Consider the following 17,342-nt stretch of genomic DNA (forward strand, 5'->3'; position numbering starts at 1 on the left):
GACAGGCCTGTAGTTTCCCGGGTCTGCCCTCCGGCCCTTCTTGTAGATGGGCGTCACATTTGCTAGCTGCCAGTCAACTGGAACCTCCCCCGATCGCCAGGACTGCTGATAAATGATGGATAGTGGCTTGGCCAGCTCCTCTGCCAGTTCTCTCAGTACCCTTGGGTGGATCCCATCCGGCCCCATCGACTTGTGCACATCTAAGTGCCGTAGCAGGTCACCAACCAGTTCTTCATGGATAGTGAGGGCCGCATCCTGCTCCCCATCGCCTTCCACCAGCTCAGGGTACTGAGTATCCAGAGAACAACCGGTATTGCCGCTAAAGACTGAGGCAAAGAAGGCATTGAGCACCTCCGCCTTTTCCTCATCTCTTGTAACTAAGTTTCCCCCCGCATCCAGTAAAGGATGGAGATTCTCCTTAGTCCTCCTTTTTGTGTTGATGTATTTATAGAAACGTTTTTTGTTATCTTTAACGGCAGTAGCCAGATTGAGCTCCAGATGAGCTTTGGCCTTCCTAATTTTGTCCCTGCACAGCCTCGCTACATCCTTATAGTCCTCCCTAGTGGCCTGCCCACTTTTCCAAAGATTATAAACCCTCTTTTTCCTCCTAAGATCAAGCCACAATTCTCTGTTGAGCCAGGCCGGTCTTCTTCCCCGCCAGCTCGTCTTTGGGCACGTGGGGACAGACCGTTCCTGCGCCATTAAGACTTCCCTCTTGAAGAGCGCCCAGCCTTCCTGGACCCCTCTGCCCTTCAGAACCGCCTCCCAAGGGACTCCACCAACTAGTGTCCTGAGCAGCTCAAAGTCAAAGGTTAGATACCCCCTGACAAACCCACATCAGTCTATCCCAGTCACCTTCCTATCCTTCCAACCAGTTTCCTGGATATACTTCCTAATCTTCCCAGGGCCTGCATTAGACTGACCAACCCACAGTCCCTGGATCCTCCTTCTTGACCTTCTTGCAAACAGCCATATTTGCTTTTTTGTAGTCACTAGGAATGCCCTTTGATCACCAAGATCTCAAAAATGACAGAATATCCTTGCAATGACGTTGGGCAGCTCCTTCAGCAGCACTCTGACACAACCTGTCCTGGCACCATGGCTTTGAGGATGCCCACTTTGCCTAACGCAGTCTTCCACTGTTACGGTGTAACGCTTCACTCCACGAGACCCTGACACTGCTGAGGAACCTGAGAGGTGTGAGTGTGGGCCCCACCAGTACATTCAGCAGCAAAGAGGTACTGAGGACATCATCTTTGTCCTTTGTCACTTGGTCTCCAAACCCCACACAGCAGCAAAATCTCATTCTTCCTTTTGCTGCCACTATACCCATAAATTGCCCTTCGTGTCTCTTACCAGTTTCAGCCTCAGCTGAGCTTTGCTTTTCTCTTTCAAACCCATTCATGTGCAAGCAATATCTCTACACTTCTGCCAGTCCAGCAAATCACATGACGCACCATGTCTCCAATCGCAGTAAGATCACTGCTTTGCAACTGCACACAGGTTTCTAATTCCTCCACTACCTACAAAGTAATAATGACTAACACCTTAAGGATGCCACCAGCATGGAGTAGTTTTCCATCAGTATCAACTGATCTTCTGCAAGCACTGATACAATACACTGAAATGCATAAATCAATGGACAGTTATCACTGCAATAAAGCAAATTTTCCAAGGGAAGCAAGATACTAAAATAAATTTTGACTTATTTTTAAAGAAACACAGCACTTTGTTTCAGTTTATTTTCTGCATGTTCCTGCTTTTTCTTCAGAGAGAAATCTTAGTCCAATTGATAAATACCACCCGCTTGCTTGCATAACTTCACTTTTAAGCTGCAAACTAAACAAGGTATTAAACAGACTAAATCTAAACCTGACATTTCCTATGAAAACCCATTTGCTACAGTCTTACTCTGAATTCCACATTATAATAATGCAAGGGCTATGCTAAGGTAAACAAAAAATAAAGCCAGATATTATGATCAACATTACACTGCTCAAAGACAGCTTTTACATACCACGCCACAGGACTGCACTTCCTCCAGCTGTTCCACCACTCTGGAAATCAAAGCATGTTAATTGCATGCACAGAAAAGAGCTGTTTTTACATTGCAATGCAATTCAGGTTAGATTTCAGTGTAAGAAATGTAATGTGCTAATCTAATGAAAGGATCTCAGAGATCAGAGGCCCACTCCAAACCTAAAAAACTGTTCTCAAGAACAGGATACAATTATTTGCCTTGCAAAAAATTGGTCACTGAAGAACCCTTTAGCACAGGCATTTTATTAATAATATTCAGAACACTCTAGTGTGTTCTGAGCATACAATTTCTGTTTATAAGCCTCTTGACACTTTAAAAAGGCAAGGAAAAAAAATGAGAGCAGCCCTTGAAAATAATTCTTGAGGTCAGCACAATAATGACCTACTTGGGAGAAGAACAAAGATGAATTTTGCAAATTATATTTTAAAGCTAAGTAGTAGCTTAAAAGTGGATAATAATATGTCAAACTGTTTAAGCATTAAAGGATGATATTTAAGCAGATACTTCCCCCCTGATCTGTATCCATCACAGTATTTGATTTAACAAGCAAGATTCCTCTTTTGCTTTTATTCAGTTCAGCACTCCACTGAGCAAATTTTCCTTCCAGAGAACGTTGAGGGAACACAAATGCCAAACATAGTAAGGCATCCAAATGACACTTTGAAAACAGTGCTTTGGTTCAGGATCTGAAATACTTTCCAGGATGCTTGCAATGAAAAGAGCAAGGTCTACCATTGACATTCTTCAACACTTCAAATAGTAGAATTTCTAACATGCCAAAGAAAGTATCACACATGCTTTCCCTCTCACTGTATTCCTTTTAGTAGGTCTCAAAAATCCTGGCCCACACTCCTGGAACATGCATTTCTTTCAATTAAATGCAGCAGTTTCTTTGTGGAGAGACAGGTTAAACAAACAGACAAACAAACAAAAGAAAAACACACATGAAGAATGTGCACCAGCTGCAAGAGATGTTTTGTTTATACAAACTGCAAAATTGGCATGGAAGCATGTGAAACAACTAGTCTGAGTGGTTGCAGTGCATTAGTGGACATCCTGAAGAATGAGTTACACACTAAGGAAAAAGAAAACAAACCTTGTACTGTTACATGTGAAAATGCATTCCCTGAGGCATGAGGATTCTTAAAACAAAGTCCTGAAAACATCCCTGTTACTAAAGGAGAAGGCTGTCGCCTTGCCTGTAACCAAAGAACAGCACCAGCACACGCAGTAGTGGAACGTAGCCATAATCCCCTCCAAAATCTGGTTGCTCAACAGCTGACAGCAAGAAGCGCTGCAGACAGAGAAGGACCAGCTCTTGAAGCTCCAGTTCTTACCCACTCCTGGGACGCAGTAGAACAAGGCAGACCAAGACAGATTTAGCACTCCACAGAAAGTTTTTAAGGTTATTTCTCTTACATACACAGCAGAATTTCTCACACTATGGAAAGTAAAAGGAAAGGAACAAGAAGAGGACAGATGGGCCTATGCAAAACTCACTAAGTTGAACAAGGCCAAGTGCAAGGTGCTTCACCTGGGTCAGCCCAAACATAAGCACAGGCTGAGTGATGAGTGGATTGAGAGCAGCCCTGCAGAGAAGGATGTGAATTGGTATTGGTGAATGAGAAGCTCAGTGTGAGCCAGCGACATGTGCTTGCAATGCAGAAAGTCAGCCATATCCTGGGCTGCATTGAAAGCAGTGTGGCCAGCAGGGCGAGGATGGTCATAGCCCCCCTCTGCTCTGCTCTTGTGAGACCCCACCTGGAGCCTGTGTTCAGCTCTGGGGCCCCCAGCAGAAGAAAGACAGGGACCTGTTGGAGTGAGTCCAGAGGAGGGCCATAAGGATGATCAAGGGCCTGGAGCACCTCTCCTATGAAGACAGGCTAAGAGAGTTGGGGTTGTTCAGTCTTGAGAAGAGAAGGCTCCAAGGAGACCTTATTGCAGCCCTCCAGTACCTAGAGTGGACCTAAAGTTTGCCCAGAGAAGCTGTAGGTGCCCCATCCCTGGAGGTGTTCAAGGCCAGTCTGGATGGGGCTTTGGGCAGCCTGGTCTGGTGGGAGGTGTCCCTGCCCATGGCAGGGGGCTGGAAGTGGATGAGCTTTAAGGTCCCTTCCAGCCCAAACTATTCTGTGGTTCTAAGTTGAACCTGAAAAATGTAACTTTGCACCTCTCTCTCTCTCTCTCTCTCTCCCCCCCCTCTTCTCCACTCTAAGTTTCTCCTTTCTGACAATGACTAGAAAAAATATACTGCTGTCTCTAAAGGAAGGACACAAGCAAGATTAAGGCCTTATATTCATGTTGGTGCATACTCAGAAACTATCCTGACACCTGAAGATGAGAATCAAAGTAGCCTAGAGCACCCAGATATTTTGTTCCCATCACTGGCACAAAGGAAACTACCAACTCATGCACTACCTAGCAATAGTCACAGCGCAGCAACATGCATTACACATACTTTCCTTCAGAGGAGAGGTGGGAGAGGAGAAAACAACAGCTGCAACTTATACATAGATCTGTTTAAGCATCAAACCAGAAGCTATTATTTCGGGTCATCTGCGTTTGGCACAACGTGCCCCTTCCCTGCAGCACTGCCATATACCATGAGATAGTACTGCAGGAGAAGCAGTCACTGTCAGACTGCCTTTCATCACTGTCCTGGTTTCAGCACTCCACTCATGCAGCCTCTGATGACTAACACTGGAAGACCACTGGTCGCAGAACACAAGCCATAAAAGTTACTGCAGAGAAGGATTTTCTTTTTTATCGCGTTACTCATCTGTTAAGTCGGTGAGTCAGGGCCAGAAACTGGCAATAAGGTTTTATATCAAATTATGACTGAAGGAGTGCTCTATTAACAAAGCGTTGGCTTGAGGCTTGCCAGCCATCCTGTGAAAGTCAGATTGTTACAAGCACCACGGAGGTTGAGAGTTACAATTACACGGACATTTCTAAAAGGAAACATTTATGAACCCATAGGTCTGGCAGGGAGATTTTGATCAGTATTATCTATTCCTTAAGACATTCTGTAATAATATAAGTAATGTCTGAGAAAAAAAAAAATGTTTTTCTTTCTTTTAGCACACATGATCTAATTGTTCTCTAAGACACTTTATTAGGAATTAAACTGTGTAAACAGCATACTTTGCATACCTTGAAGCCTAGCTTCAGTTCATCTAAATAGATGTTTCAAAAATAAAACCTGTTGGTAAACAATTCCAGTACCATGAAAATCACTTTGCCACTTTCAGAAAACTGAGATACTTACGGATCACTATAAAATTCCTGATATTCATCAATTCTTCTGCTGAAGAGCCCATCAGCACTAATTACAGAGTAGAGCTAGCTCTATATCACAATTGCATAACAGAATCACTTCCTAGCTGGAGAAGGACAGGCTAGCTTGCCCATCTGTTTCTACAAGATCACAGCATCACTGATATTGTCCACTTGACTAATATGAAATTCTCTGCCTGTAGTTACAGAATCATGGAACATCCAAAGTTGGAAGGAACCCACAAGGATCACTGGGTCCAAATCCTGGCTCCACACAGGACCACCCAAAAATCAGACCATCTGTCTGAGAGCATTGTCCAAATGCTTCTTGAACTTCAGCAGGCTGGGTGCTCTGACCGCTGCCCTGGGGAGCCTGTCCAAAGACAAGTTTCTAGTCAGAGGCTGAGCACCTTGGTAATGCAAGTCAAACTCATAGATGCTTTAGGTAAAATAACCATTTCTGTTAGCATAGGAAGCAAAAGCAAAATAAAAAAGATGTTTCTACACAGGCCTGCTGTTTTCTTTCAGCTTAGAGAAAGCTTAGCCACACTCATATAGTGTCTTGAGAAGAACCTTGTGCAGGCATAGCTATCCTCTGTGCAATACGTATCAACCCTGACCATCCTGAAAACAAGAGTAAAGGCTGGCCTAAAGACAGGAGAAACCAAACAAGAAGTAACAAAAACACACAGTAACATGTCTTTGTAAAACAGTGCCTAAAAACAGCGTCATGACAGGTGCTTTGCAACTTGGTTTTTAACATCTACTTTTTGAAGCAACATTGTTACCATATCATTGGGATCCAAAGTAGTTACAGAAAAACAGAGAATTACAAAAAAATGAATTATCCACTAAATTATATGCTAAAATATAAAATACTTTCTGATGAACGTTACCATAATCTCAAGGCATTTGCTGAAGAACACAGGAGTTGTTAGCAGTCTGTTTAGGAGAAATATCTATTTCTAATTAATTTCCTTTCTAAAAGTAGGCTTAAGCACAAAAAGGAGAAAAAGTGAAGAATGACTACACTGCACACAGCTCAAAAATACAAACATTTAACCTCAAAGGAATACAGAACAGGGGCTGTTTCTCTTGCCTGCAGAATCCTTCTCCAAGAGGTGATTTTAAAATTTCATTTAATCCCAGAGCACACCACGATAAAGCCATAGTGAATGATTAAGTGTTCAGAATAAAACTAATGAATCTGTTACCTGTTGTTCTGCTGAGTAGCTGATAGCTGCTTTATTAAAGTGTTACTTCTCCTGTGGTGGTTCAAGTCTTGGATAAAAATCAAAGCAAAAATAAAAAATGTTATCTAGGCTACAAGTACTGTTCATGCATTTTCTAAAATGTTCTTAATATTCATGCAGAAAATGTAAAATAGTTTTAAAGGGTACAATAATTATTTGCTTCAGTTGCTTTTAATAGCACGATGAAATACTGGGATGGTGCAATGCAAGAGTGCCTCTTACAGTTGTTAACACCTCTCTGGCAACAGCCATCAGAAACCCAGCTCCTGGTATCAAGGCTCCACGCACAAGATGTTCCTCTGCAATTAAACATCGCTGTTGTTCTGCTGTGGTACACCAGCAAGAGTGTCCGTGATCCTGTGCTAACAAAAATAGTTGCATCTTACTCAGCCTTTACAGCTCAGCATCTCAAGCCAGAAAGAGTATGTGGGGGGGGGGGGAGAAGTTTCCTTTCTTATATGCCAAATGGTCACATTTTAAAAGAATTATTTTTAGTGCTTTTTCTTTTTCTCTCTCTCTCTTCTGAATTACACAGCTGCAAGAAAAATGTGCACAATTAGGATAAAATCTCCTCCCACAAAGATTTCAGCAAAGAGGCTCAACCTCAGACTCAAGCCCCAAGGATGTGAATTTGAATAGGAAGTGCTTAGGAAGAGGAAACACAGAGCAAACTAGCTACGGAATCTGAGGTGAGCAGCCACACAAGCTCTAATCTTTCCTTGTGAGTAAACAGATAAAGCTAGAAGCGTACTGAATCATTTCACACACTCTCCACCAAAATCTTCAGTGTCTCAGGTAACATATTTCAGAGTGCTTAAAATGCATAATTGTCTGGATGCATTTAACCAAGGGGATACTGTTACCATAGCTGAAAATGAAGACACTGCAGGAGGTGAGACCAATTCCATCAAGTGTGGAGTTATCAGAACAGAAAGAAGCTACCGCTGCATCACCTGGGCTGCACTGGATTCCAGACAGAAAGAAAAAATCCTCGTGTCTGAACGCAGGGCTACTCAGAAATGACAAAGGAAAAAAAGTGGGGGGGAACGGGAGAGCGGGAAGTAGGGGAGAAAGGAGCTAAGGGGGGAGGAGGGGTGTGTGTATGGAAAATGAGATGTATGAGATTTCAAGGCCCAGCTCATCATCTCTGCTGTGGTGCTTCAAGTCTTCCCCAGAGGGAAACCAGCCTGGGGAGGAAAAAGTAAAACTTTTCTTCTTCTCTCTAAAGGTACTACTAAAGGCTCAGAGAACTTGCAGAACTGCACATTGCATTATTTGGAGAGGGTTTTTCCTCAGACTTCTGAGAACACATTAGACTGAGGACACATTAGCTTAAATCTAAAAAACTGAGGAATTTATACCCAGAAGAGGAGTGCATCAATAAGGATCCCAAAGAGGTCAACTGCTCTATATGTTACCCAGACAAACAGTTTCAGAGCAAAGTTTCTGTAAAAGCAGATGAAGAAGATGACTAAAATCTCTCATTGCATCCAAAAGTGCATTTATTAAGACAACCACTTTGAAATGGAGCTTTCTTCCAAGCAGAAGGATCTGGATATCCTGGATCACCGAATCCCAGGTGGCTGAGGGGCCTCTGGAGATCTCATGCCCCTGCCCAGCTCCGAGTAGGACCAGCTCGAGCAGGCTGCCCAGGATCCTGTCCGGTCGGCTTGCTGGGGACAGCAGGAGCTGGGCCAGATACAGGGCACGGACCAACCGATACTACCCGCACAGAGCCTGCAGGCTGATTCAGACCACACACATGTAGAACCAGAAGCAGAATGCACACTGTCAGCTGCCCAAAGAAACTCAATGCTACTGATTAGCACCTTTAATTATCTGCAGTCTTTCACTCCTCTGCCTCTTAAGTACAGAGAGCCTGGCTCCATTTTCCTGTGCAGCTCTGTAGTATCTAGGCAATTTTCCTGTCTGACATCCAAAGCCTGAAGGAAAATATTACAGATTCCTAGACTATTTATGCATATGCTCAAAGATTAACCAAATTTACTCCCACGGTAACACTACTACAAAAAATTGCTTTATGAGGGCACATATTAAGAACTGCAAACTCCAACAATCATTTCAAACTAGATTATTTGCATGTTTGTTTGTTCTTTTAAATTCCAACTCCCAGATTTTTGTGAAATATTAAGATCATCACAACAGTAAATAACCAGATCAGGACAGCCACAACATATCATCTACATTATTGATAAATGTCAAATGCTGAAATTAAACTTGGCTGATTCACTCAACTGCAATATGAAGCCAAGAAGTGTGGCAAGTGGGATGATTACCATTACCTCTGAGTGTTTAACTGGGAATGGCAAGTGTTTGTCCATATTTGCAAATTTTCTTCTAAAAGCTGAGAGTTCTAGTAACCACACTGAGGGAGAATGAGAAAAAATAGTTTATTTCCCATATTTCCCATTTACATTTTGTTTATGTTACAAAGAAAACAAAAGAGTGGCTTTGAGAACAGGAAAAGCACATGCCATGGTAGATAGGAATTCTTTTCAGTCTTGCTTCTTGCTTGTCTCTCAAAGGACAAGCCAGTTCTCCTGTTGCTACCAAGAAAAATCCCTAGAGAATATTTAAATGGAAGGCAAAAGGAAACCATGTAATAGGACAGTGACTCTTGTCCCCACTCTACATGAAACGTTCAGGACTTACTTTCATTATCAAAGACAACCCCTAAGTATCTGTTAGGGTCAAGTCCTGATCCTCTCCTCCTTTCTAGACAATGCAAGCACATGTTCCAAAGTCCTTTCTCTGCTTTACCACCTTTCACCTGTTACACAGCAGAAACACGAGCTGTAGGGCAGCTGTATCAAAACTGGGGGCTTTTGTTTAATTGTTATTAATTTGCCTTCTCTACAGAATACTAATATAGGCGATAAACTTAGTAAAAATTGAGTGCTTAAGGTAAACAGTTTTCTTCCTGCTACAATATTACAAATTTTACAGATTTCAGGCAGTGGTCAAGATAGTTAAAACAGAATGGATTATTTGATGGTACCCTTCCGGCCTTAAGATTTATTACTCTGTCTCCAGAGGTTGGTCTATTCTGTGAACTGAATGAACCAAGATCCTGTAGAAAAGGGAAAAAAAACAGCACACACTATAGAGATGTAGAAAAATTATATATATATACATATAATTACTTTAACTACATTAAAACAAATCAATACTTTCATGTATTGCCTTCTCTTGAAGTATAGGACAGATTATAGTGAAGGATTTCTGTTTACACATATATGCTTGAGTGGAATCTGTGGCATCACACAGATCATCAGTGGGGTGACAACCTGAGGAATCTGATGCAGCGTTTCCTGAAGCAAAAAAGTACCTGGTAACATCTCTGATCAGAGCAGCTTATTAGTAAGTTCCACCGTGCCTTCTGTCATAGGTGTGCAGACAGAGAAACACTGAGATCCAGCTCTACCTTCAAAGCAGAGCAGAGCCCAAATGCTCTCTCATGATTACACGTCTTGCTGCCAACAGATGTTGCACCACTAGCCAAACACCCTCCCTCCCTCCAACTTACAGACACCCTACCACTTCGCTTTTTATGAAGTTGTTGTCTCCAGTCACTCCTGATCAGACCACCAATTAAATTACATTCAGTGGGGACAAAACTGCAGAGAAAGTAACCATCGAATCTGAAAATCTGGTTATTTACAAGTCAGATGGGGGAGGTGGGGGAATGGCCCAGACCTGGTGTGGTTAAGGACCTTTTGGCCCCTTCTCTTTCACCATCCAAATAAAATTCAAACAGAAGTGGTATTGATGACCATAAGCTTATGCTATTAAACTAATTTTCCTATAGAAAAGTTAATGCCAAACTTCAACCCTCAGAATTAACTTAAAAAACCTACAGCAGCTATACAACTGACAAGTAGCAGCATATATATAAATAGATAGCTCAGGCTACAATTTCTTCTCATGACTTAAACAAAGCAACAGAATGGGCCCAACCCATCATTAAGAGCTGTAACTATTTTGGAAACTGCATGTCTGACAATGCAATATATGGAAGATTCCTCTGAAATTCATCCAAGCAGCTCCAGGCTCCAAGTCCCCAGCAGAGCTTAGCGGACTCACTCGGACCACTCGCATTTCCACACAACGGGAGGCTGCTGCTGGCAAAGCCTCCGAGAAGGAAGAGGTCCCTGCCCCTTTGCCCTCTTCTGCCTGCTATTCACTTTCCACCCACTGAGGCTCTCCACAGACCCCTCCAGGAGGCGAAGGGGCTCAGAAAGCCAGCAGAAACCAACCCATACGGAGGAGCAGCAGGTTTTCTGCTGGCCTGGCACAAACTGTGCCACCTCTGGTGCGCTTCAGCTCCAGGGAGAGGCCACGAACACGTGAGTGGAGAAACGGCACGCAGAAGGAGCAGCTTGACAGAAGTAGGAAGAAAGAACGAACTCCTCCACACAACAGCAGCAAGGTGTTAGACCAGCTGGGCTGCTTGTGAAATCCGACTGACTACGCCAGCATTTTCTCTCTGCATGACAAGCCGGTCGGAACACAAGCAGCACACCGACATCGTCAGCGCGCTGTTGTAACACCCCTGGCTGTCTGAAGAAACAAAGTGACAGTCAGAAATAAAGCAAGGCATTTAAATACTGCCACCATCTTTGCTCTTCATTCAGAGAAAAGTGTGTCCTTAGTACATTTGTTCTGTAAAAACAACTGCAAATGCAAGAAGGAAGGCAAGAAAGAATGCAAAGGAGGAGACAGCACGGCGTTTTGTGGGAATGCAGAAGGCATGTCACACCTCTGTCTGCAAACTTTGCTGGTAGAGATCCAGGCCTCTTCATCAAGCTTTGCCTATAAAATCTGCTTTGCAAACTGCATATATATAAAACAACAACCAAATTTGATAAACACCTAAGTAGGGCATGAGTCCTAAGAGGTTTAGAAATCCCTGGTTTACTGCGAGGATAAGCTTTAAACATACATCTGAGGTCTTGTATTTCACAAGAGAGCAAAACACATGAAAACCGGTAAGATGTTTCTATTTTTATTTCCTACTTATATCCAGACAAAGAAGCACCAGAGAAAGTGACAAAAAAAAAAATAAGCAAAATACTTTCTGATCCTTTGGTTTTAGTAATCCCACTCCTAACTTCTCTCTGCTCCCTTATTCTGCAAGGCTGCAAGATACAAAGGTATAATCAGAAACTACAGAAACAAGCTGTTAGAGGGGAAGGCAGCCAGAGAAAAGATAACAAAAAAAACAAAACCAAAGGAAATGTGGTAGTAATGGCAGTAAGAAATTCAACGGGTAATAAAACAAGCAAGACTAGTGTTAGCAGGCTGGTGTACTCCCACCAGCAAACCTGCTCCCTGCAGGTAATGTTGTGTTTCATGCAATGTCACAACGCTCTCGGCAGTGCACACATCAGCGAACTTGTGGGGTGTGCATCCTCTCCCCCCATTAATGCAGTATTTCACACCAGCTAAGGTTTCTGCAGAACTACATCATTCTACCTGACGAGCTATAAAAATCTGCCTCCTCAGTGCCTTTCCAGACAGAGCCATAGATCTCACTGAACTTGAGCAAGGTCACGTTCAGAGCGTAGCAGCGATGAATGGCCGGAAATACCCACGGAAATTCACAGATTCTTTATTTTATCCATTCACCTCGCTGCTGAACTGACCTGCAGTTTCCTCACTGTGTCTCCAAAGGAAGGAAAGAAAATATTTGCACGCTGATGTTCGGAGGACACCCTGAGCAGTTACAGCCTTCGGGCAGAAGTCCATTGCAGTCACCTCCTTCGAGATGCTGCTGTTTCATCATAAATTCATGGCTGACTTAAAAGCAGCTTTGAAATGCAGTTGCTAACTTCTAAAATTACTGCTTGAACACCACAAAATTCCAGGCACCCTTGAGAACCCCAGTTCCCAAAACCACGATGGTTGTAACATTTTCACTGAAAATACTACAGAGGTTTCAACCCCACCACCAAAAAAAAAATAAATAAAAATGACCATAAATACAATAAAATACACAAGTCACCTGTAAGATCAACATGTTATGGTGAACTTACAGAAAAACAATCATCACAGGTATTTCATAAGCCTTATTTTTCAGTATTTGAGAATAGCAACGTTACATATCTATTAAAAATATAAAAAGTTTTGTTGTTGTTTTTTAATCTCTTAAAGCACTCTGCATTTCCTGCATACAACTGAGTTTTTGAAGCCAAGACAAAGCTGTACACGTTTCTCCTATATATTAAGGCCTTTATTAAAATCAGGTCCATTCAGGCTGCCCTAAAATAGAAAATAATCCTTTAACTGATGCTTCCCAATTTGGGGCACATTTTTAAATACATTCTGATTAATTGTAGATATCTAACATTTACTATTTTACCTTCTCCAGTAACCTGTGAACAAGTAAGTTTGGACTTGGCCCTTTTGCTAACTTTCAAGACAGTGCTCTGCCACCAAGCTGCTTATTTGCAACATTGGTTCAGTTCATTGAATTTTACCTAAAGTTTGTTTGGATCACTTTCTTAGAAGAACCTTTTCTCAGTTACTCAAACTACTGGGGAACACACAGAGTTTCACTAGTGAAAACTGCTTTCAGATTTTATTTTTAGTAACTTGGGGTTTGTCTCAGTTCTGTTTAATAAGTTACAATCAGGATGTGGACTCTGGGGACAGGCACCTGTCTTACAACCAGAGTACAGAGTAGCCAAATACCACATCTCCATGAACCTCAGAGTAGCACGATGATTTCCACACTACAATTTCTGTAAATCCTGCTACGCCGGGTATAGGAGGCAAGGTGCTGGCAGCAGAGGGACTGCAGGGGTGGCTACTGTGGGAAGAAGCCAGACACAGCCAGTTCCCAGAGTCACAGCAGGACAAGGTTGAGCCCATCTCAAGCCAGCAGCACCTCTGGGAAACCGTACTTAGGAAGGGCAAAATAAGAACAGAGAGACTATAGAACAGGAAGAGTGAGAACCTGCAGAGGGAACACCAGGAGGGGTGCTCAAGGTGCTAGAGCAGATCTCCTTGCTGCCCAGGGAGGTCCCACACCGGAGCAGGTGGACATGCCCTGAAGGAGCTGCAGGCCATGCAGAGCTCAGGCCAGAGCACATTTTTTGCCTGAAAGACTTCAGCCTGTAGGGAGCCTGTGCCAAAGTAAAAGAAAAGTGTGAGAAGGAAGAGCAGGGAGAAACTGACTGCGACCCCTCTGCACCCACACCACGCAAGGAGGGGCTCAGGTGAAGGAGTGAAGTTGAACCTGTGAAAGGGGGGACCAAGTGTTGTTTGGATGTCGTTTAGCTTTTCACTATCTGATTCTATTTTAACTGGCAATCATTTAACTTTCCCCAAATCAGGTCTGTTTTGCCTGTAACAGAAGCCAGTAAGTGATCTCCCCATCTCTATCTATTTACCCTATTTCCTGCCCCACTAGGGAAGGGGAGAGATGGATAGGCAGGGTGGGCATCTGCTGCTGGCCAGGGCTAACTCACCACACCCGCACATGACAGCTCTGACCGACCTTTTACGGGAGTGCTGATGAAGCAAGAGCTCAAACAGAGATTTGTGTAATATGGCGTGAACCTTATTACTGCTGCTGAGTCCTGGTTCTGAAGGAGAGAAACATAATACAAACTGCATAAACAGCTAACAACTATGAGCTGAAAGACCTTTCTTTTATCTATTTATCCTTTTGTAAAGACAATGCAAGTCACAGAGCAGACACTTTCCATGATCCAAATTGTGACTGTTACTTATAGAGTACCAAAGGCAGTGACCGATCCATTAATATTTCTCCTCCCTGTTTATCTGAAAGCTCAGTAAGTTTACAAGCCTTTCAAACACAATCCAGATACAGAAATTAGTTCCAGTAAGTGCCATTTTTGTATATCCAAAATCCTATGTAAACTGTCATTTATATTTGAACCACTGTCAGGTTTTAAGCAAACCCCTAATTTTAGGAGGGAGTAAACAGGAGCCATCAGCAGAACAAAACAGAACAAACAATACAATAATCAAGCCTACTCAAAATGTTCCAGTGTTCAAGAGTCAGAGCCAATCCCACACAACAATATATGGACAGAATGAATAGCCTCTCCCCTCTTTTTTCTTTCCTTACACTTTTAAATCATTCCTCCACTGCTCCTAAATTGTTCTATGTTTAGCCAAAAAGCAAATCTTCTGTTATTATTCCCTAGCCAATTTGTAAAAGCAAACATTGCTGCAGAAGGAGGCAGTGAGGTTCCAAATACCTTTTCTTAAATTAACTGCTTCAGATCAACTAACAACAGGGCTATGCAGCAAAACATCTTTCAGTCTGTATGCCTTCATGGGTAGAATAGAGGCCCTGCCTCTTTGTTGTCTGGCTAGCTGATAACCTTAGCCTTCAACCTATTGGTCACACCGGCATCTAGACCACAAACTTGTGGTTTTAGATACTCTCAACAGCCCAGGCTTGTATTTCATTAGATACAGGTCTCTCTCTGCCTTCCTCTGCTACAAACGGAGATTCACTACCACTTCACTTACTGTTGATGTCCTTCTCATTTAGCTAGAGCTTGGAAGCCTGGGATATTGATGCAATCCTTTCTATGCTATCATAAAGAGATGAAATCCACATTCAACACTTATCCATGTTTTAAAGATCAGAAAATGCTCTAATAATAATGTGTACTCTGACTGGTACAGAATCTAGAAGGCACAACAATGGTAAAGTCACTGATGTGTAAAGTTACACAGACCTCATCAACTTCTCTGATGTGCTTCAGCTAGGTAAAGAGTTCCCTGGTCAGAGAAATCGAAGTCAAGCTATCAATAATATCTGAAATACCTTAACAGATGCTAATTCAGAGATCATCATTCTTCTCAATCAGACAGCCAAAAGCCATTCATCTCTGCCTGAACCGATCTCTAGTCCATAGTCTACACCTCAATAAAGCACGTCCTTAAAACAAACTAACACCTTTCACCTTTTCACTTCTGTCTATTTTTAACTAGTATAATACCAGTGTGTTTCAGGATCATTACCCAGCTGTTTTTAAGGCCAACACACCTAAGTCTATCTACTCCTGATCCATCTATCCTTAAATTCTCTGTCTCCTCCCTGCTTTGATTTTGGCTTTTGCTCTTCTGGTTGTGTTTCTGCAGGCCTGAGCCATGCACTTGTCTTCTCCACCTAAACACGCCAACCCTTTGCAGCATGATCCCGGTGCCACCGGCCTCACGCCTCAGCCTCCCTATTAACTTCTCACCCCTGAGGTCACCCCAAGCCCTGTCTCCCCACACCTATTTCTCCCCACAAACGCCCCCGGGTGCAGCTCACGCAGAGGAGGGAGCTCAGACACCGTCCCCTCGGCGTTCCTCAGGGGCAGAGCCAAGCCAGGGAGCCCTTCGCTGCGCGCCCCCAGCCCAGCCTGCGCTCCCACCTCCCTCAGCTACGCGCTGAAAAGTTCGGGACGCGAGAAACAAAGGTCGGGGCGCCCCGCACCGCTCATCGCTAGCGACGGGGAACGAGGCGAGGCAGCGCTGCCTTACCCCGCAGGGCAGCGAGCCTCGACACGGGCTCGGCGCGGACCCTCCGGCACACAGAGCAACGCAGGACCCGGAGCAGGAGGGCTGCAGGAGGGCTCCGCACGGCCCCGGCGCCCCCCGGTCCCCCCCCGCTGCCGGGGCCGGGCCCCCCCGGCGCAGCCCCACCGGCACCTGCCCGGGAGCCCCGGCGGCCGCCCCTCGGCCTCGGCCCGCCCGGCCCCGCCGCGCACCGTTAGCGATGAGCTTGGCCGAGAGCTGCTTGACGAGCTCGGGGATCCGCTCCCACTGGCACTCGGAGCGGCACCGCTCGATCTCCGTCTCCAGCCGCGAGCCCGCCTTCTTGGTGGCCATGGCCGGGCCGATGGGCCCCGCCGGGGGAAGGGGCCGGGGCTGCGGGAGCGGGCGGGAAGGAGGGGACGGAGGAGGAGGAGGAGGAGGAGGAGGAGGAGGAGGAGGAGGAGGAGGGGGCGGGGACAGGACGGCGGCACCGGGCGCCTGTGCGCCGGGAGCGGCGGAACTGGCGGCGGCGGCCCGAGGCCGGGAGCGGCGCCCCCTGGCGGGCAGCGGCGGGAGCGCGGCCACCACAGGCCCCGCCGCCGCCACCGGGCTGAGGCGGCCGCCGGGCCGTGCCGCCGCCCTCACAGCCCCCGGGACCGAGCTGAGGCCCAGCGGCTCGTGGGGAAAGAGGCAGCGCGAGCTGTTCCCCAAAACATGACACAAAAACAGTTCTTGCCTTCAGTGGTCTCCTCTTCTTCCGCCGTGAAAGCTCTCACCTGTTCTACCTCAGGGTTTTTTAATCCAGTTGCCGTTTCTGTCCACACATGTCACACCACACCTTGGCCCTGACACGCTGCTTCACATCTCATCACACAGAAACGGGGACTGCAGCTTGGCCTGGGTAGCTGGGTCCTGACCTGTTCCTTTCATTAAGGGCAGAGGGCACAGCTATACCTGTATTACACCCTTCCCTACCTTTTGAGAGAACAAATGCATTTCCAACCTTTGCATGGAACAAAATAGTAGCTGAAAGCAATTTGAATAAATATAATGTATCTTTGTCAAGTGCAACATGACACACCAGTTCCACAAACTTACTGAGACCTCAGAAGAAAACTGTCACAACTGATTTGCACTGAAACATGTAGCAAAAGCACCCATTGCTACTTTTCCCAATGTAAGTATGGAGCCCCTCCCACAGAACTGGTTGCAGAGATGCAGTGTAACCCAGTACACTAGACACAATG

At 44.7% G+C, this 17,342-nt stretch overlaps 1 protein-coding gene across 5 annotated transcripts in view; it reads right to left on the bottom strand.

The window, feature by feature from the left end:
• Positions 1-16,505, bottom strand: part of TTC7B (tetratricopeptide repeat domain 7B) — a 136,575-nt gene extending 120,070 nt beyond the window's left edge. For all 5 annotated transcript variants that reach the window (XM_084288206.1, XM_084288208.1, XM_084288207.1 and 2 more), the window contains exon 1: positions 16,329-16,505. In XM_084288206.1, the coding sequence (XP_084144332.1) occupies positions 16,329-16,449 (121 nt within the window). In that variant the 5' untranslated portion in view covers positions 16,450-16,505. The remainder of the gene's footprint in view (positions 1-16,328) is intronic.
• Between the last annotated feature and the right edge of the window lie 837 nt (positions 16,506-17,342).

Source organism: Netta rufina, assembly GCF_964035555.1.
Source record: "Netta rufina genome assembly, chromosome: 5".
NCBI classification, from domain to species: domain Eukaryota; kingdom Metazoa; phylum Chordata; class Aves; order Anseriformes; family Anatidae; genus Netta; species Netta rufina.